Below are 20640 nucleotides of genomic sequence, written 5' to 3'. Positions count from 1 at the left end.
AAACAGTTTCAGATTTAAGAAAGATATCGACATTTAGAAATAAAGTAAAGATTAATAACTAATACATCGTATACAGTTACACAACACGAAATAGACAACCTGTGTCGTTTACCACCAAAGAAAACTGTTTATTCAGAACAGAAACATATATCAATGCTTTTATTTTGTAGGCATTTCATTTTTGCAACACCCAACAGGAAGCGGAAAACAAATAAAATAAGCGAGCTTTTACTGCCCTCTTGCGTTGTAAACCAGTTGGACTATTTACATTTTGCTTATCAAAGTCATTGATTTTAGTTATGGCAACATATGTCAAACCACTGTAATACATATTTTGTTAACGAGACATGCTTTAAACTAACTTTGCTAGTGGTACTCATTCAATTTATTATGTGAGAATGACAACCATTGCACTGTTTCTGTCAGTCAGCTGAGGTAGGTGGGGTCACAAAGAGCCAAGATGGCTGACTTTGAGGGGCCGCTGTCAGATGAAGAGAAGGTTTGGAGACTGTTTAATTCTTACTCAGCGCCAGTTTCTCTTATTTTAGAGAAGTGCTCGTGTTATATGTTAACATGAATTGACAGTTGAGTTTTGGAAATAAATTGCGAGTTTTTGTTGACGTATCGTAATGATAAACTTGTTTTTAAGCTACTACTAGCTAACTAGCCTGCTTGTCAAAGCTTATAGTTGGCTAGCGGTGAAATCAAACGCCCAAAGGTTTAATCGCTGGAAACCTGTACTGAAAACTTATAAGCAATTGTACTTAGACTAATGGAAATAGAAGTACCTCATCCCATTTCTAAAATCGTTTTGCAATGCACATATCAGTCTGTAATTATAACATTGGGCTACGTATTCCTCTCGTATAGCTAACACTAGCGGCTAACGTTACTTTGCTTTGGATTTCTGGGTCAAAGAGATTCAGTTGCAGCTCAAATACCTGGTAGCCTCACATGGCTTGAGATCAGGATGGTGGGTGCCTACAGTTTAGATGGGGCCTGATATTGACACCCCCGTAGCCAGCGCCAGCTGGATACTGCAACTTACCAGTTGGGGTTAAATCCCAAGTTACTGTGATTGACAGACTACACTCTTTCTGCTACAGGCGAGAATTTCCGTGTATTCTACAAAACAGTTATCTGAACATCAACAGGGTGGTGTCAAAACCTGGAACAGGAATGGCGACACTGTCCTGATAACATCGTCAGGCATTGTAGATTACAGGTCTTTTGATGGTCAACCGATAAATTGAGGGGAAGATGATGGCATGATTTTTACAGAGACGTGACACATAGTGTAGACAAGCCGTTTCTAATTCAGAACCCATTCTGTGTTCAATAAGCAGTGGATTGGTGCACTGCGTTGTTTGTCTTTATGTTTATGTTTCATTTCCCTCCAAGTTACTAAAGATCTAACTTAAGTTTGCCTTGTTATACTCTTTGAAGTTAATCGTTATTTTATAAAACATTCTTTCTGCTGTGTGTGAACTTATTTATTGACTTAAGTGTAAACAGAAATCAAATAGTGAAAATGTGTCTCAGTATCACCTATGGCAACTTGGTAAGGCCACAACTGGATGCTACATTATTAACAAAAACAGTAACAATGTTTTAATTGTAGACTTGTTGAAGTTTGAGTGCAGATTTATTTGGCTTACAGAAGAGTTAAAGTTATGTTATTTTTGGGCACAGTATTAGTTTGTAGCACCTTTTTTTGTACTGATTGCTCATCAAGTCACAATATCATTGGTGCTGAATTAAGTGGTTACATTTAATTTGCTTCCACAGGTACGCATAGCGGCCAACTTCGTGACTCATGCCCCTCCAGGAGAGTTCAATGAGGTCTTCAATGGTAAGAATTAGCTGATTGTGACTAGATGCCTTTGATAATAATACTGTGTTTGATATAACATAGTATAATTTGCTTCTGATAATGATATTTTATAGTTTAGTCTTATAAGAGCACTATACAAACAACGGTTTATTTGGTCTTGCTAGATGTGCGGCTTCTTCTCGACAATGACAATCTCCTTAGGGAGGGAGCATCACAGTAAGTAACATTCAGTTAAGACAAACATCAAGAATTTAAATTCTCATAATTTACACAGTTCATGGCATCATGTTATAAATACCAACTCGGTCTTTTTGCTGATTCTGTTTGTTCAGCTCCTTTGCCCAGTACAACATGGATCAGTTTACTCCTGCCAAACTAGAGGGCTATGATGAGCCGGTAGGTTTCATCCTTAAGCCTTTTTCTTTATTGCTGAAAATCAAGTGTCAAGAAGCCACCCTCTTTCAATCTTTCCATCCCCTTTATTCTAGGTCCTGATCACAGAGCATGGTGACTTGGGTCAGGGACGATTCCTGGACCCCAGAAACCATTTATCGTTCCGCTTCGACCACCTAAGAAAAGAGGTGAGCGACGTGCAGCCATATGAAGGAGAAACTGCCCTGAGAAGCTGGAGAGATGCCTGTGATACCTCCCTTAGTGCCTATGTCAAAGAGCACTACCCTACTGGAGTCTCCACGGTAGGGCACACAAAAGGACAAAAGGCTACGACAAAATAGTGATTTAAGATTACGTTTACCCCCATACTCAGACTTCAGACTGTCATTTGTTTGTTGTAGGTATATGGAAAAACAGTTGACGGCCAGCCAACGATCATAGCCTGCATTGAGGGACATCAGTTTCAACCCAAAAACTTCTGGTACAATGGCCTCTCTGCAAACAACTACTGGAAAGCATATCTGAATATGCTTATATGTTGCTAGTTGTCATAGTACAGCATTATCACAAAGGATATAGATAAACAGTTGTACATATTTTTTTATGTATGTATTTTATATTCGTGCTGAAAATAAAATAATCACTTCCTGCTGACTGATTGTAATGTAGGGCTTCGTTTCTCTAACACAGGAATGGTCGCTGTAGGTCAGAGTGGAAGCTTACCATTGGTCAATCTACTGCACAGGTTGTGGGAGTGTTGAAAATCCAGGTGAATTGAATTCAGTGCACTCATTTGCAAAAATGATCCATCAGGAGATATTTTTCTAAACCTAATGCCTACTAATGATACTCTTCTTTTCTTCAGGTGCACTATTATGAAGATGGGAATGTGCAGTTGGTTAGCCATAAGGAGATAGAAGAATCAATACCAGTGACTGTAAGTCAAAAGTTCATGCATACACACTCATGCAGTATTTCAACAGTAGGTTCAGCCTTATGTTGCTTAGAGAGTATAAGACTGATACAGAGCATGTCGTTCATTCCTGTAAGGAGGACAATGATTTTATGTGTGTTTTTGAAACAGAATGAAAGCCAGACTGCCAAGGCATTTGTTGACATTATTTGGAATGCTGAAAATGACTACCAGGTAAGCTACCTTTAATTAACCGCACTTATACTTGTATCTTTTTTATATACAGCTGTTATATGCATACATATTGTGAAATAATATAATACCTTCAAATTTTTCCACTTTTCTCAGGTTGCAATCAGTGAAAACTACCAGACCATGTCTGACACCACCTTTAAGGCCCTGCGTCGACAGCTTCCTGTTACACGCACAAAGATCGACTGGAATAAGATCCTAAGTTACAAAATTGGCAAGGAGATGCAGAATGCCTAGTGGAAGGTCAGAGACTGACCGAGGAGACACACTCACCACTGGGTCCACAACCCACCAATACATGTGCAAGGACTAACCAAAGCAAAACTATATCAGTATGGGGCAAGGAATTAATATTTAAAAAAATAAAATAAAAAAAAGTATAACTGAGGAGCTGCAGACTATTAGGCACAGACATCTGTCTGCTGTAAGGTTGTGGTTATGGGGGTAATCGTGGTTTGGATAAAGTGGTTACTCCTGGATGTGTGTTGTGCAAGAGTTGCGTTGGGTCAGTGTGCAGGGCTGTGCTCAGGACTGCTGCATTTATGAAGTACATCTTACTTTGGCTCTAAGGAATCACAGACCTCCCCGGATTCAGGTGTCAGACATGACAATATTTTTTTTTTTGTTTTTTTTTTCTTTACTCAAACTGATGCACAACTATGATCATGTCACAGTGAAGATCGCAGCACACAGGGAAATGAACCAAGGCAGCTGATGAGAGAAATTAAGCACACGTGTCAGACTTTGATTTTGGACAGGAACAAAAAAATGTGAAAGTTTTTGTTTCTTTGTTGTCACATATGTGTGGTGCATCACTCAAATCGGGACACTGATAGGAAAATAGCAGTACCAAAATTATAGTATTGCTGAACTGACAACTTAGTTGTACGTTGCCAGTGAAAGTGACAGTATTTCTACCTGTTGTTAACATTCAGGAGTGGCAAGATCCTCAGCATAGCTCTGTCTCTGCACAGTAGACATTTATGTTTGTCCGTGTGTGTCAGGGCCGAGGGAATGTTTACTTGTTTTCTGTTGTGTTCCACTTGCGTTATGTGTCTCCATTCATGCAAGCAATGATGACTGAAAAAAGATAAACAGCTTCCATGCTGCTGCAACTGTAATGCATTCTCTGTTCTTACTTTGGCAACTCCACCTCCATTGCTGTACAGCTTTTCCTTTTTGAAAGGAAAACATACTCCTATAAACCAAGATTTATTTGCCAAAATCTCTTTCCTATGGTAAAGAACTCCATCCTCTCACCCATGTATGCAAATCTCTATTTTAATACGCTGGTTTTTGTTTCAGTCTTAGAATATTGCACTCATAACTGTAACAAACTGTTTGTGTGTTGTCAATGCCAGTTGAGCGCAAAGCTGTTGCCACGTAAGGCAAGATCATATACTGTATCATATTGTATGTGTTCCATGATGTCTGAGTAGGCTGACTCTGGATCAGCTACTTGTTAGCTATACTATGTGCAGTGTTCAAACCTCACACTATACTACAACTGTGTGCTGATCAGTTATAAAGTTCAAGACTGTACTGCCCCATTCTGTTGTGCAAATAAATGGATCGAACATCTCGACGGAATAGTTATTTTCCTTTCACACTGTTGCACGTAAATTCTTGCATGCTTTTAGTCAAGATTCAGAAGATTTTCATCCAAAAGAGTTCCAATAGAAACAAACAGACACAACACAACTTTAAGGCATGGGTAATTTATTTAAAAATGACACTAGATGTTGCAGGCGTTCACGATATGCATATTTACTAGAGATAGTTGAGGGACATTACCCCTCACAGACAAATGGTGTACAGATCTAGAGATTTAAACTGATTGCCTAAAATAATTACTTACAAGAAATTCTTGGTTTTAAAGCCAGAAACGACGGAACACAAAACATGGCAAACCTTAAACACACAGCTGATGTGTAGGACAAAGACACAACACTAAATCATTTGACAGATCCTAGAAACAACAGTTACAGTAGCAAGATTCAAACCTTGTGTTCATTGATGGAATATCCCAAAGTGTTATCACATATTCATGATAAATAATCCTTCTTGGTTTGGGTAAAATAGAAATGAACGTTCCCTGAACAAAGCATTTTAGGCTGCAGACAGCATTTTACAGTAATGTAGGACAAAGTGTGCTCTCCCTTTTCAAGATAACATTCAGTGTATTCATTACACGTGTGATAGAAAAAAACAACAGCACACGCGTGTGGTGTTCACCCAGAGAATCAACTGCAAATTCTTTAAACTATACAGTATAATATTGTTTCCATGGACCATCTCCACAGGAACAGCATTTAAAAACTACTCACTAGTTGACTGTGAAATGGTTATAGCTACACATTTGCTATTTTCTACATCCATACAGTATTTTAGCCCTTCTACTTGCTATACAGTTTTGTTTCTGACTAAAATCATCTTTTCTGATTCCAACTCATTAGGCAACTCAAGCATTAGGGAAAAGAAGGAGTGTTGCACTATGAAGTCTTGTTAACATTGGTCCCTTTACATATATGGTTTCCAGACACCCTTAATATAGGGTTAAAGTGGAAAATAACTGATAAATATTCTCAGTAAGGATAGGAATAAAGACAGGAATGTGAAGAAATAACATTCAAAAAAAAAAAAGAAATCCATAATATAACATATTATATTTCAAATAATTCTTTTCTGTTTGTTTCTCAGGTTATGGGATAGAGGTAGGGGTGTGATAAACTTTTAAATGATCCGTTTGAATCAGTCCCGCTTTTAAATGTCTATACTACTGATTGTGAGTGCTATGAAGTGGGTTTAAGTGTCGACTTAGGCTTGACTCATTTAGTTAGCTGCTAGAAGATAAAACAAAGTCTAGCTCTTTGGCTGCCTCCTGCCCAGCGTTGCTGTGTCCACAGTTTCCTGTCAGCTCTGGAAAGAGGCTGGTCCGGGCAGAGTGACATGGGGAGCCTGGTGTTGGACTCATGCCAGGCTTCTTGGGAGGGATCGGAGGAGGGTGTGTCCTCTCTGAGCGAGGAGTGAGTGGGGAGCGGATACCCGGTGATAGAGGCCCTGAAGATGGTGATCTCCCCCCAGGAGGAGATGCTCCTACATTACGGTAGTCTGTACCAAATGGAGAGCTGCTGATTGGTGCCAGCTTGATGCCAGCCTGCTGGCTGGTGAAGCGGGACAGCACCTGAGTGACAGTGTTGCGGGCCAGCTGCTTCGCTGTGCTGTGCTCTGGTGGGGGTGGGATTGAGGAGGTGGTGGGGGAGAGGTCCCTGGGAGAGAGAGGGCCACCGTGCTGCTGCTGCTGTTGCTGCTCCAGTTCAGCCTGGCTCTGGAACTTGTGTCTGGCAGCCTGAAATCGCTGGTTGACTCCGGCCTGATAGGAGGACTGATGAAAGCCTGGGCTGCCCAGGCGCTTGGCAAGAACGGGGGAGGAAATGGGGGAAGAAGAGAGGGAGGAGGATGCTGTGCTTGAGGGAGAGTGAGGAAGAGGGTGGGGAAGAGGGTGAAGAGGGGAATGTGCTCCTCCCCCATTCTCTACCATCCCTCCATTTTCTGCTCTCCTTTCTGGTGTCGGTTCAGTCTCTTTATGAGCATGATGGCCATTGACCTTTGACAGTGAGGTGGATTTAGGAGTGACAGTCATCTTTCCATCTGGCTCAGTCTGAACAGAGGTGGACACCACCATTGTCTTGGGAAGTGACTCCTTCGCCTCAGTCACAGCCTCCTTTACCTCCTCTTTACATCCTCCAGTTTCAGCCAGCCTCTTCCTCAACTCATCCAACTGTCTCTCGAGCTCCCTGCTTCTCTCCTCCTCTTTACTGATCCTGGCTTTCATCTGCTCTCGCTCTGAGTCAAACTTGGCCAGGTGTCTCTCACAACCAGCCTCTAGCTGGGCTGCCCTGTTCTTTTCATCTTCAAGAAGCCCCTGGAGCTTCTCCAGGGCACTGGTCTCCTCTTGGAGCATGGTGTGAAGTTGGGCGACCTTCTGAGCCTCCTCCTCTGCCAGGCTGCTGGCTTTCTGGAGCTCTAGAGTCAGAGTTGAGGAGAGATGCTGCTGCTGGGACAGTGATTCCTCCACCTGGCTCACTGCCTGTGCCTGTTCCTTCTCTAACCTGCGTACTGTTGCGCGCTCCATTTCCAACTGGAGAGACAGGGAGAAAGAGATACAGGGTGAATGTAAGACAGCTTTTCCAAATTTGACCACAAGGAGGCAAAAGAATACTGCTTTGTAATATCAGATCCAACTTAGGTTGAGAAATGTTCCTCTTATTTGAAAATACAGTTGTTTTCCAGGAGAGGAGTTTTAAGTATGAAACATTTAAATATGTATTTTGCACCAAATCTTTTACAACTGAAGAATATAGCTGAGTTGGCAAGAACTGACAGTTTTTTTTTTGTTTTGTTTTTTTCATTAAAATGGACCTTATTTCTATCTGTAAGGAGGAGCTATTAAAGATTATGTTCTACATTTTCCATTACAACATAAATGATGCTTGCTTTAGTGACTTCATCATTTAACCTGGATAGCTCATTAGATACTCACTGATATAACAGATGTATTATTTTGCCTTCTAGAAACAAAGCATTGAAAAATGGGCCATAACAACACTGAATTTCAGGATGGCCAACAAGCTTTCTCTTTTCCCAGCTCTCTTGTCCCTATTCACATGGTGTCTGGTAAACTACATTACGATGAGGTCTGCTTGGAACATCCAAAAATAGCAAAGGGATAAAAGACAGTTATGTATGAGCACTTATTTGGTTGCGAGGCATGTTTATGGAAAGTTCAGTTTGCCATGAGATCATTACAGGGTGACTGGGCTGCTTAAAAGCTGCGTTGAGTAATAGAGGGAAATGGGAGGTGATGAAAAACAATCGAGTATATATGATTAGTGGACAAAAAAAACAACACAGGCAGGAAAGCCTGAGGAAGACGGGGAGACACTCAGGAACATTTTCTTACATAAGGCCCTTGAGCGAAGTTTTTTTAGTGGCTGATTGTGTGCTCACAGTGTGTGCGTGTGAGCTGACCTTGCATTAGACATGGACATCCATTATCTCGGGTTTCCTGGGGCCATAAAGCCCTGTGGCTGCTCGACAACTAAACAATGGCCTCTTCCTCTTCTGTTTCCTATGCAACAGCCCCATGCTTGTAGGTAAGGGTGCCTGTGTGTGTCTGTACTTGAACAGGGCAAGCCCTCTTCACCTTGCTGTTGCACACGAGATTGGAATAATGCTTCCCTGGCCAGTTGTTATGTTTTAAATCACATCTACCACTATGAAGAAAGGAGAGGGAAGAGGGGGAAAAGATTGGGGGGGGGCATAAACATCTCTTTCACCGGGTGTCCTCATCTAACAGCAAGTGAAAATTGTGAGCACCCTGTTTTGCTGAGGCTTTGCCATCTTTACTGATCACACACGCAGCCCAACAGTACGTGTATGCTTTGTATCTTTTACATGTCATACCTGCTGCAGCAGTTTGTCTCTCTCTGCCTGCAGCATGAGGGTGAAATCATCACTCTGCGCAGAGTCATTGGCGTGCCGTTGTTTCTCCTCTTCCAGATCAGCTATCATCTGTCAAACATACATCCCATTGAAACAATATATGAGATGACATGCATGTCATGTTACATTCTTTGTTGACACACAAATCTGAGATGGTTGACCAGAAGAACTAGCTAAAAATGTGGGATGTGTGTACCTGACTGTATATCAGTGTGCATTGTCTCTTACCCTCCTGTGTCTGCCCTCAACAGCAGCCAGCTGTCCCATCATCCTCTCCTGCATCCTTTTGCAGTGAGCCATGACCAGTTTAAGCACAGCCAAAGGGTTTGGGCCCACAGCCCGACCCTGCAGGTATGCGCGAGACTGGGTGAATGTGTTCTGGCGCTCCTCGGACTCGCTGTCCCGCTGTAGGGCCAGGAATGGATCACTGAGGTCATACTGGCCATAACGCTCCTGGACAAACGCATCTCTGTGCTGAGCCTGATAAATACACACAAACATATAACACACATTTCATTAACATATATTAATATGCTCAAATTTAACCTTAACTGTGGCTGAAAAGAAATTACCAGAAGATGAAACACACAAATACACACATATATACATACACGTTCAGCAGGCAAGCTAATGGTAATGACACAGTAGGTCTTTCCAAGAGTGTCCATATACACGTTCAGTCCTGACTGAGCAGGAAAAAATGACCACTGTGTTTATGTATGTCAGTATGTGGATTTGATTGGATGAGACCTTTCCACATCGCATGTCAGGAAAAACTGTGTTGAGAAGATAACATGAGGCCCAACTGCCAGAGGCAAGAAAACACAAAGTAACTCCTTACATACTGTATGGATGTACACATACGCACTTTGGCATGTCAGGCACAAGAGAAGACCGACTTTTAAGTCATAACTTTACGTATTTATATCACCATCAAACAGACTCGGAAGTGAGTGTTTGTCCATGTGTGTGCAGGAAATCTGTGTGATGTTAATGTCAGTGTGAGCGCAAGCAGATGGTCTGTTCCCTCAACCCAAACACAAAGAGGTGAGGCAAAGCTGTCCAACCCCCAACAGGGGCAGATGTTAACTCCTCCCCTGGGATGCAGGGGTGAAGGACCAGGCCATGAAATCTGACACACACACACAGAACTGTTTCTAATGAGGAGGTTAGATTATACCTTAACCAAAAACAAAATGATTTAATAAAATGTAATAGCACACTTGGTTAAGGGAGCTCCAAAGGGACAAAATATTGTAAGCCAAACTAATTTCAAATTACCATAAACAGAAATGGACTCGAATGACAAGAAATGAAGTGAAACCTGATAGGGTTTGCTGATCGTGTTCCAGGTCACCCTGATATATATCAACAGGAGGTCTCATTAACTACATACAGTGAGAAGGTTTGAGTCCTGGAGGCATGCAGGGTCAGCTGGAAGTGCTGGTGATGTAAGCACATGCCACAGAGTTCACTCCACGTGCCTTTAGGACCCATCACTGTCTCGCAGCCCTGATCAGACACTCTGGCTCTTTGGCCCCTTTTCTCCCCTGCCCATGCATGGCATTGCATTCCTCTGCCAGTGCATCATAATTTCTCAGAAAAATGCCTCTTTCTACTTCCGCCTCTCTCAGAGCCTCTTTTTCTCAAATGCTTTCAGACAGAGACAACACAAATACACACACACACACACACACTTGCACCCTGAGGGCATCAGTAAGAAGGCTGTGTTTGAGGTTCTTTCTCTTGCTGAACAAAGAATGTGACCCTTAGTGAAGAGATTACAGGACTCCAACAAAGACTCCATGGCTGACCCAGTAGGCTTCAATGTGTGAGAGTGTACACAAGTATGTGTGTGTGTAGTATGCCTCCTCTTTCCTTTTTATGTGAATATAAATGTGCATATGTGTGTAGGCCATTGTGTGCATGTTTACCTGGAGCTGTGCATGTGCTTTTATGCCGGGCTTTAGAGTAAAGCTTCTTCATTAAGCTGGAGACAAAACTGCTGCTTCCTGAGTTAAATTACTGTTTAAACAGGCCATTAAGGGCCAGACTGAGATTGGATTGTGTGTCTCTGAGTGTGTGTGTGTGTGGCAGTCCTAGCCTAGGGTCTGGTCTCCCATGGTTTTCTTGGGATAGTTCTGATCATAATGACAGAGTGAGCTTTCTTTTATGAGAGGGCACAACAAGCAAACCCTCACTGCTGCAAATCTCTAATTTCTACCCAACTACCAATGACAAATGTCCCTGCAACTAGGTCATGGGAGGGGCTGTGTTATATGCTATTCAAGTCCTCTTCTATCCACTGGATCATAATCAACAGTTATGTTTTTGAATTTGCATCAAGTATGTTATGACCATTCATACAACTTCATGCAATGTTGTAGCCAGTGAAACAGATGTGTTGAGTTCCAGCTTGTTTGAGCATTGCCTTTCAAAACTTTGTATCCCCTATGCGTCCCCGCAGCTTTTATGCGCTGTGAAAGACAATCTGATACTTTTCACCTTGAAAAAGTCTCTGTCTCTACCTTTAGCTTCAGGGCATAGTTATGTCCTTGTGTGAGCTGAAAGGAGCCAGTGAGTCCTGTTTCCTTGGTGAGTCTCTGTAATGTTTCTCAATGAAGTCAGCAGCTAGTCTTGACAAAATTACAGCTCTGAATGGTTTTGGATACAAATCTCCCCTTACAAATGTACGGTTTAGCCCTTAATCTGATTCTTAAATAATGCTTTGAGTAAGGCAAGTACATAAATGTTATCAATATGAGGATGAATACTTATGCATGCACATTTCTAAATGCACTTCTCATCTGTGAGTCTGGAGCTGGCAAATGTTTGCCTGAGTGTGCACACACTGTGCTGCAGAATGGTCTTAGCGTAGCCGGCTGTCTCCAGCATAGCATCTTAAACACAGAAGCTTTGCAGTGGGGGTTGTGCGAAAAGTATGCGTTCCTGGTGAATTAGTCCACTCTTGAGAAGAACAGTTAGACACCCAGAGACAAAAGGACAGCAGGACCAGACGTGTCAGAAATGAAAAGCTTCTTTCGTGGAATTTAAAGGAGTCCCACGCAAGCATATTCACAACAACTGCACGGAGGATTATTCAAAGGGATGCTTGAATATTTTGCTTTTCTTAAACAGCGAAATAAATGGGTGCATTAGGTTGTCTTTCATACAAGTAGTTTCGAGAAACTTGATTATAATCCTGCGGTACAGACAAAGTACAGGGTCAGGTAACTGTCTAAGAGTAGAAAAGAGGACAGTAGATCAGCTGTAGACCCTCAGGTGTTGGATCCTGTTCAGATTTATGTCTCTCTCTCTCTCTGTTTCATGAAGAGGAAGCAAGACTTTAGTGGTGCAGTTTATCTCTAGGAGAGTGGACAACCACTCAGCTCTACTTAATAGTGGAGGAGGGAATATAGTAAATGGACCACTTGTCAGCTGTGTTGAATAATAGGCCTTGGCAGGTGAGAGGTATCAATCCTCTGGCAGTCACATCTGAATTAACAGAGCTGCTGGTGAGGCTGCAAACTCAAACAGACAAAAAGGGCTCTGACCCATTTTGTTGTGTACTGGTCATTAGAGCATTAACAAATTACAGAACACTCTGCTAGGGCAGCTCAAGCAAACACAGACCAGTGCCTTTGGCTGCAAACTAAATAAAAGCTCAAGCTTTTATTTATCAGTTAAGTCCTCAAAAGAACTTTGAAAAAAAAAACTTTGTCACTTAACTTAAGGCACCAGTTGAGAAAATGTCAAAAAATGACCAGAAGAAACAATAGCATACCATATAGTATCCCAACAGTACATGCCTTAATTTGGTTGATCAATAATAAAAGAGATTTTCGTCTGGTGCTTGGGACTAATGGCAAGATAACTACAAACAAAGGACAACATAATCATTAGCTACACAACACTTCGGCAGGATAAGTTGCCTTAGGAAACTCAAATTGCAAATTTATTTATTCTTGCACCAATTGATTTTTGGCCACTTGCAGGCACAAGAACTGTACAACAAGCTAAAAGACAGATAACCCAATCAAATAGAGTCATTATGGCTAATGTGTTAGCAGACAACTTCAGCACTCATTTGCAGTTTCAGCACACAACATATGCATGTAAGTTGATTTCTTGTAGCTCTGTTTTGGTCTCTGTCAAATGCTAAGCGATAGCATTAGCTAGATGTTTCACTTTCTTTATTAGCTAACCAGGTAATCAGGTGACTTGGACAGCTGTTGGTGCTCTGTAAGCACACAACAGGTTTATCAGACCGTGCAGCCACTACTGCGTGCCTTCATTTAGAAACATTAATTAGTGGAGCCTTATGTCCTGACATTTACTTGATCATTTACTTTTCATTTTGGAGATTTTAAGTGTTTGCTTTCTAAAGTGTAAGCGGAGGTGTGCTTAAAGCTGAAACTCCGTCCTCCACACCTTCCACCCACAATGACATCTGGGAAGATGCCAAACAAAACCTCACTTTACTTTATGGGCTGTGCAATGAGACAACTTCCAAGTAAAGTTTAACCGCCTCAGACGCTATCATCAGTGGTTAGTGATGAAATATGAAAACAAGTGCTTGCACCATTTGGTTGGGCAATCCTTCTAACATATGCTATATAGACAAAAGTATTGGGATGGGTTTGTTTGTCAGGATTTGGGCTAGACCCCTTACTTCCAGTGTAGGGAAATCTTAATGTTTCAGCTTAACAATGAACAATGCTATGCTTCCAACTTTGTGGCAACAGTTTGGGCAAGGTCCTTTTTTATTCCAGCATGCTCCAGTGCACAAAGCAAGGTCCATAAAGACATGGCTGGATGAGTTTTGCATGGAGGAACTTTTAGAATAGAATAGAATAGAAAGCTTTTATTGTCATTGTACAGGTACAACGAGATTTCCGCTTTCCCATAAAGTGCACACAGCAATAAAGTAAACAGAACCCTGGACTCTGGAGAACCCTGACCTCAACCCCATCAAACAGCTTTTGGGATAAACTGGAATGGAGATTATGAGCCAGGCCATTTTGTCCAACATCAGTGCTGGACCTCACTGCATGAAAGGGCAAAAATTCCCACAGAATGAATCCTCACAATCTTGTGGAAAGCCTTCCCAGAAGAGTGAAAGCTGTGCTAGCTGCAAAGCTGTCTATGTATTTCGAATGAGATGTCACTAAAGTCCTCGCTGGTGTAAAGATCAGGTGACCCTTTACTTTTGTCCATACAGTTTATCATTAGGTGGAACAAGGTAGTGGCTCAGTGTGTCTTGAAACTGAGTCAGAAATTAAACACAATTAAATCACTCATGTCGACACATGCACAAACTCCTTATCTTCAGTCTTATCTCAGACTTGGTTTGGCCTGACCTCTTATGTCAATACTATAACTCTGGCAAGTAAATACCCTCCTCATCAGTGCAAATGGCAGTTAAGGATGAAGTTCATTCCCATTAGAGATATGACTTGTTATTTCCTAAATTCATCTATGGATAAAAGAAGCTGCCATAAAAAAAAGAGCCTGTGAATATTCTCATTCATCCAGGTCATGGTTATCTCAAGGAAATTCAATCGAATGCAACTGGACTTAGTTATTTTTCTTTGAAGACGTTTCACCTCTCATCCAAGAGGCTTCATCAGTTCATGCTCGCTTGACTAGTCCGACTAGTAAGAGGAAATGTTACCTGATCTATTGTGCTCACAGTCACTGTTGACTGAGTTGTGTGTTTGATGAGCTGCATAGGTGTGTTTTTCTGTACAAAATAGAAACTAACATGAAGATATTTTGATGTCTTTTTCAGGTCAGGGAGCTTTACTCTCACAGGCTGTTGATATGGAAGCAAGTCAGTGACACCACAGAACAATGCACATTACGGTGTTATATTAGGTATCACCTTACCCTTTGGTAATCATATTTTTCCTGCACCTATATTGCCGACGTGTCCAAATTGGGAAGTGATTCTTGTGGAGCAGCAGAATATACAGTCTTATCTGAACAGTACACACTAGCCAGGCCCTATTGTTGTATGGAGTCAGGAAAATACGTCAGCTGCATAAATAGACAAAGCATTTTAGGATTACAGGACATGACATCATATCAAAAACAAAACAGGGCCTGCTGAGAATGACTACAACATTTTAAACCACCCAAAACTGTAGCCAGGGTACATAAAAATGCTAAATCAAATTGTGAAGGCACAAATATTTGTTTAACAACCACAAGTACTCAAGACTACAAGGTTTTTAACATGTTGAAACAGGTCCTTGGCATAAAGCTGAGACATATTTCAGTATCACAAAATTTGTTCCAATGTTCAGTATTACAAGTTTGTGACTTGTTTACTTCGTTTCATGCAGGGAGCAGTCAAGAAGGACTTTGATCTTGAGTATGTAAGAGAGAAATCAAGTCTCTCACCTATTTTAGATCTGTTCTCATGTCTTTAACTGGCATTTCTTCTATGGCAGCTTTATGCCATTTGTGCCATGCAGAGATAAGACAGTAATAGCATTAGTTCCAATAAACACACAGACAATCATCAACTCAAAACATGTGCCAATCCTGTTGGAATGCAGGACCTGTTAGTGGTGTCATGTTCTCAGGAATGTTCCCTTTAGTAGGACTGCTTACCTGTGTCCTTAGTGACAAGAGCTAGAAACAATCAAGTATCTGTAGAGACAAGTCCAGAAAGTGACACCTCCTTTAACGTAAGTAGGCAAACACTGCCACAGTTCCCAGTTTTCTGTTGGAAGACGCTGGAAAAGAGTGGCATGGACTGGAGGGCATCTTTGCCTTTTTCACATTTATCCTCACATGAAAGTACTACACGTCCTCATCCATCCCAGGTAATCAGATACAGAGGGAGCAAGAGACGTGACAACACAGCAGTATTTGACAGCTTGGGAATGAAAACGGGCTGGAAATTCAACGATACTGACATAAACTGAGCTTGAAAAAAGAAAAGCGTTCTAGAGAGAGAAAAATTGTGTTGTGGCATATCAAATAGTGGGGAAGATGAAAAACAGCCAAGACAGAGAAGGACAGACAGTACTTTCTCAGTGCCAGATCAATGCACAGACAAAGAGTTCAAGAATGGGCACTTCAGCCATCCCCCATTCACACAATCTCCTCTAACATGGACAGAGTCAGTAAAAATGGTGTACAAGTCCCTAGTGGAAACAAGGGAAGTCAATGATTTGAGCCTACAACTCTGTACATCCCCTCCATAATAAACACTGCAGCCTCTAACTGACACACCAGAGACCACCAGAGTGTGTGTGGGTGAGCGAGTGGGTCATGGGTCACGGTCAAAGATGAAAGACCCCGCGTAATGTGGCTGTATGTGAGGAAAATAGAAGGCGGAAAGGGGGGGGCGTGGTGCAGTATAAAAAGAGATAAGAGGAATAAATAAAGACAACAAGACAACTGTACATTTGTCCTGAGGTGATGACTCTGCCTGCGTGATGTGTTTCAGGTCAAACTCTGGATGTGTCATACCTGGACAGCTGCCATTTAAGATGCATCAGAGCTTTTGCGGTTAGGAAAGCTTCCCCTCGGGCCCTGGCACTGAAATTCTCTCATGATTACAGCCTTGCTTTCTTGCTAGATAAACTTCACTATCGGGGCCTATGTATTACGCCAAGACAGTCCTGGCTGCAACTTGTCCTCCTCGCAACTTCGATAACTACTTTAGACAATGAGTCAAGCATTCAGGGCCTAAGCAGCGTCAGGGAGCAGCTGCTGTGGTTGTGAGTATGAAAAGCAGGCATGGAGAGAGCCAATCAGAGTACACTCAAACACTGCAAAGCATTGTAGCTGAAAGAAAAGCTGTGCACTTTCAACTACAAATGTTGGACATTTGCAATGTGATAAGGTTATTGTTGAGGAATGTATGAGATGTGCTCTTCGGTGATTCAAGCTGTCGAAAACAAATATTGTTTCTGTTTATACGTAAAGGGAGTTTAATAGATTAAAACAAAAGGGAGCATAAATGGTCAGGTATGAACTGCAGTGTGTCTGAAGTGGATGTACACACAATGTGGCCATGAATTGAAAAACAAAAGGCAAAGATGAGTGAGAAACACAGATTTCAACTGGTTTGACCAGCTGTAATGTGTTCGGGTGGACTGAAAGGCCTGGGAAACAAGAGTGAGTCCTGTGCCATTGTCTTTACCAGCTCTGTTTCCTTAGTTTCCTGTTTACACATCCCCTCCCTGTCAGCTCACATTCTCTTCGGGGCTGTATTGATGAGACAGGTTAATTTCAGTGTCTAAGGGCCAAAGTTTTATTTATTTGGATGATGGGATGGTTAAAATTTTTGAGCAATAATTATGTAAGTACGCTCCTAGATGTATGTGAGTTGTCCTGCAATGTGTATGACAGTGAATCCACAGAAGGATTTGTGTGCATCAGATGTAGTAGCCAACTCACCCTGAGGGCATGTATGACCACATCCTGTGCCTCCAGCTCTCCCTCCAAGATACTGAGGAGAGTTAGCAGCTCCGCTCTGCTGAGAGCCTCCACATTCATCTTCTCATCCTAAGAAGACAGAGAAAGAGTTGCAGAGACTAAGAGAGAAATATTTTTACTTCTTGCATAGCACATAAAACACAGAATGATCTACCTAGTTAAGAAATAACAAAAATTCTACTGGGTGTTATAAATGGATTTATGTACACTTAATGGTGGCTCGTGTGAATACATTTTTCAGAGAGTGGCACAGAGCTGATTTAAGATGGGACTTGGGGTCCCATCTGTGGCCTCACTGGGTTGTGCTCAGGGTTATAAACAGGAAACCATTAGCATATCTGCATGCTAAGTTGCTGGGGGACTGAGGACAGCTGCATGCTCTATTCAGTCCCCAATGTCTACAGCAAAGGTTCAGCTTGCTCCAGACACCAGCAGAGTGAGGTGAATCTGGTTGTTCTGAACATCTTATTTGGCTCACACTATAAATGTACAAGTCATCCCACACTGTTTCCACTGTATCCTGTGATTCATCAGCTAGGTCCTGTCTAGTCATAGGGTCCAGAAAAAACATCACACAGCTGAAAGACAAAACAGAGTTGACTTCATCTTTTAAAGCATAGAGTGAGGTGCGCTTTCAGGTTTTTATCAGGGTCTTATGATAGCGTGGCTGCTCCTTAAAAGTGTTAATCATGTCTTTGACAAGGTATGTACAAGCTGCGAAGTCAGATAACAGGAGCTACAATGATCAGCCTGCCCCTCACATCTCACATTGTTCTGTCCTTCACACACACCACGAATAAATAAATGGCTTCAAACTCAGCGGCTCAGTGTCGGATGATACTTGCCGTATAACCTTTGTGAGATTCAGATGGGTATCAAACTAAAATAAAAATCCAACATAAAATGTCTTGATGTTGGGCTGCCAGAAAAGTCCATTAAAGGGTTGTTCCTATACTAGAGGGATATAACTAGCAAAATATTTTAGTATTTTGATGACAGTCATGATAATCGCAGCATCATGGTGATCATAGCATATGATATTTTTAGCATTTTAATACCATAATCAAATAATTAGGTGACCCTCATTCCCTGTAGAAAAGCACTGGCATTGGCTATGTTTTTCCACTCATTTGTTCTGGTATTCCCTTGTATTTGTCAACCATCTGTATCAAAAAAGAAAGCAACTAACAATAACCCTCTATTTTTCACTACTAGGTTGAATCCCAAGTGTACTGTTTGCTTTCTTGCAACAGTGTGCAAATTCCTCGCTCCACTCTGTGGCTCACCGCACATTCAAAGCAAAGCAACAAAGTGTTAATCAGGGGTTATTCACTGGCTACAAACTTGACATGTATTGCAAGGGTGGCTTGCAGTCACAACACCCCACATCCACCACACACATACTTTGACAATAGTTTAGTTCACATATTCACAGCTTGTGTTTGAGCTACTGGATGTCAACATATGTACAATCTTCCTATGTGTCACATGATATCTGTAAGTCAGCTTCCACGGAAAATCATTCCAGCATTCCAGGGATTCCCGCACCATGGGAATCATCTCCTAAGAAAGGAGCTGTAGCTCACAGGTTTCACGTGGAAGTTGGCTTTGTGAATAAAGGCCTACTGGCAGATAGCTAATAACAGTCCTATCATGAGATGATGCAAATCAGAAAATGATCAAGTCAATATCAAAGCATATAACAGTTCATTTGAAAACATTTGTCTGTGTGAATGAGTGCTTCTCTGTGAGTGTGTACGTGTGTCTGTGTTTGTGTCTGTGTCTGCTTGTGTGCATTCCCTGTAATCTGCTCCTTTATACGTACCCTTTTAGTTTCTTTTTACACACACTTATTTTCTGTAGAAAACAAAGTCTGAGTTAAACTTTACTTATCCTGGCAGAGAAACCAGGAAGGATCTGTGCTATAGTGAGCTCAAGGTGCTGGTCAGACTGCTCAGGGTGTTCAAGGCAATAAACGATCGCAGTAGTTGCTGAGGAACAGCAGAGGATCCACCTGCCATCCCGGGCCTTTGTCTGACACAAGGGACTGTCATTATTTTCCGTACTGGCAACATTAAGCTCCAATTGCGAAGTGTCGCTGACATCACAAAAACAACTAATTAGCTATTATGTATATAGACTGCCTGGAGTGGTAATGTTAAAATCAATACTGCATCAGTATTACTGAAGTACACACCCATTAGCCTGAAAATGAACTGAACATAGGACCCCTGGATCTCAGCTATCGTTTATTTACCTAAAACTCAATTTTGCTATTATTATTTAGCATGGAAACCAAGGTATTCCGCTGTAATCATTTCACTTAAATGAAATGGCAATAAACGGCCTCATACAGTAAAAAATCAAATTCAGGCAGGGACCGGTCTACAGACTTTTGCATTTTGGTTTCTTGCTAAAAACCGGACCAAATTGGAAATATAATTTCTGGAAGCGAGCAACACACATTTCCACCGACTTCCTGTGTAAACATACCTTCATGCGCTCTCTTCTGATCGCTTTAATTGTTGTCCAAATCCCAAAATGAGGCTTTGCAACAGCATGAATCAAAGCAATCCACTGTCACAAACGCTCTCGCTCTAAGATGAGTGTGAACAACAGACGCTCAGCGACGAGGCAGCCAGCCAATCAAAGGGGCGTAGTGTAAAAATCTGACCAATGGGAGGTATGCTTTTCGCTAGGGGGCGGAGACAAGGGCGTTCCCGGGTCTGTGGGTTAAACTTCTTTGTTTCGGACGTCCAGTGTTGATGTCTCCCTGGTCAAACGATCTTTCTCTCCAGGTGTTTCTCCAGATTTGGCCTGATGATGACACAGTATGCATGTATCTTTACACGTAATGACAGGAAGTTTTAACTAAACGAGTGTACTCAATTGCGAATCTAGAAGTCACGATTAAACATAGCGTACACAGCATAAAATCGGTAGCGACTGCGAGTTACGCTTCTACACAGACTATCCGTAAATATTTACGCACCGTATGGGGAAGAAGGGTTGCGGCGTCTAACGCGGTGTTTTAACTCCCCTTAATGGTCAAATGACAGTATCGCAACGCTGTCAGTGGCCTTCGTTGTGTAGCATATCATGTGTAGGTGTGAGCATTTTGAGGGAGGGCATGTCTTACAAGATTTCAACACCCTTTCAGTATTGTAGGCCTGTATATTGCAACCATTAACCCATCTAGTTTTGGAGCTCTAGGATCAATAAAAACAGTCTAATTTGGGGTCAATACGTAGGTACTGGCACTTCACCGAGGTAGACATGATGCAGT

The 20640-nt window shown here is 41.8% G+C and overlaps 2 protein-coding genes across 2 annotated transcripts; one reads left to right on the top strand and one right to left on the bottom strand.

Annotated features, from left to right (window-relative positions):
- Positions 1 to 257: 257 nt before the first annotated feature.
- capza1b (capping actin protein of muscle Z-line subunit alpha 1b) lies at positions 258 to 4977 on the top strand. The gene is made up of 10 exons (XM_046395930.1): positions 258 to 499; positions 1789 to 1852; positions 1999 to 2050; positions 2167 to 2230; positions 2323 to 2529; positions 2629 to 2708; positions 2918 to 2996; positions 3093 to 3164; positions 3312 to 3374; positions 3489 to 4977. Exons 1-10 carry the CDS (start codon positions 461 to 463, stop codon positions 3627 to 3629), a joined length of 861 nt encoding a protein of 286 aa, XP_046251886.1. The 5' UTR covers positions 258 to 460; the 3' UTR covers positions 3630 to 4977.
- cttnbp2nlb (CTTNBP2 N-terminal like b) lies at positions 4029 to 19980 on the bottom strand. Its single transcript, XM_046395929.1, has 5 exons — positions 19848 to 19980; positions 17316 to 17423; positions 9126 to 9377; positions 8859 to 8966; positions 4029 to 7533 (listed from the first exon to the last, which is right to left on the bottom strand). The coding sequence occupies exons 1-5, from the start codon at positions 19851 to 19853 to the stop codon at positions 6229 to 6231; spliced, it is 1779 nt and encodes a 592-aa protein (XP_046251885.1). The 5' UTR covers positions 19854 to 19980; the 3' UTR covers positions 4029 to 6228.
- Positions 19981 to 20640: the final 660 nt, after the last annotated feature.

This window comes from Scatophagus argus, chromosome 8 (assembly GCF_020382885.2).
Source record: "Scatophagus argus isolate fScaArg1 chromosome 8, fScaArg1.pri, whole genome shotgun sequence".
NCBI lineage: Eukaryota > Metazoa > Chordata > Actinopteri > Scatophagidae > Scatophagus > Scatophagus argus.
Note: the sequence above shows the minus strand (reverse complement) of the source record. Positions and strands in the feature narration are given on the sequence as shown.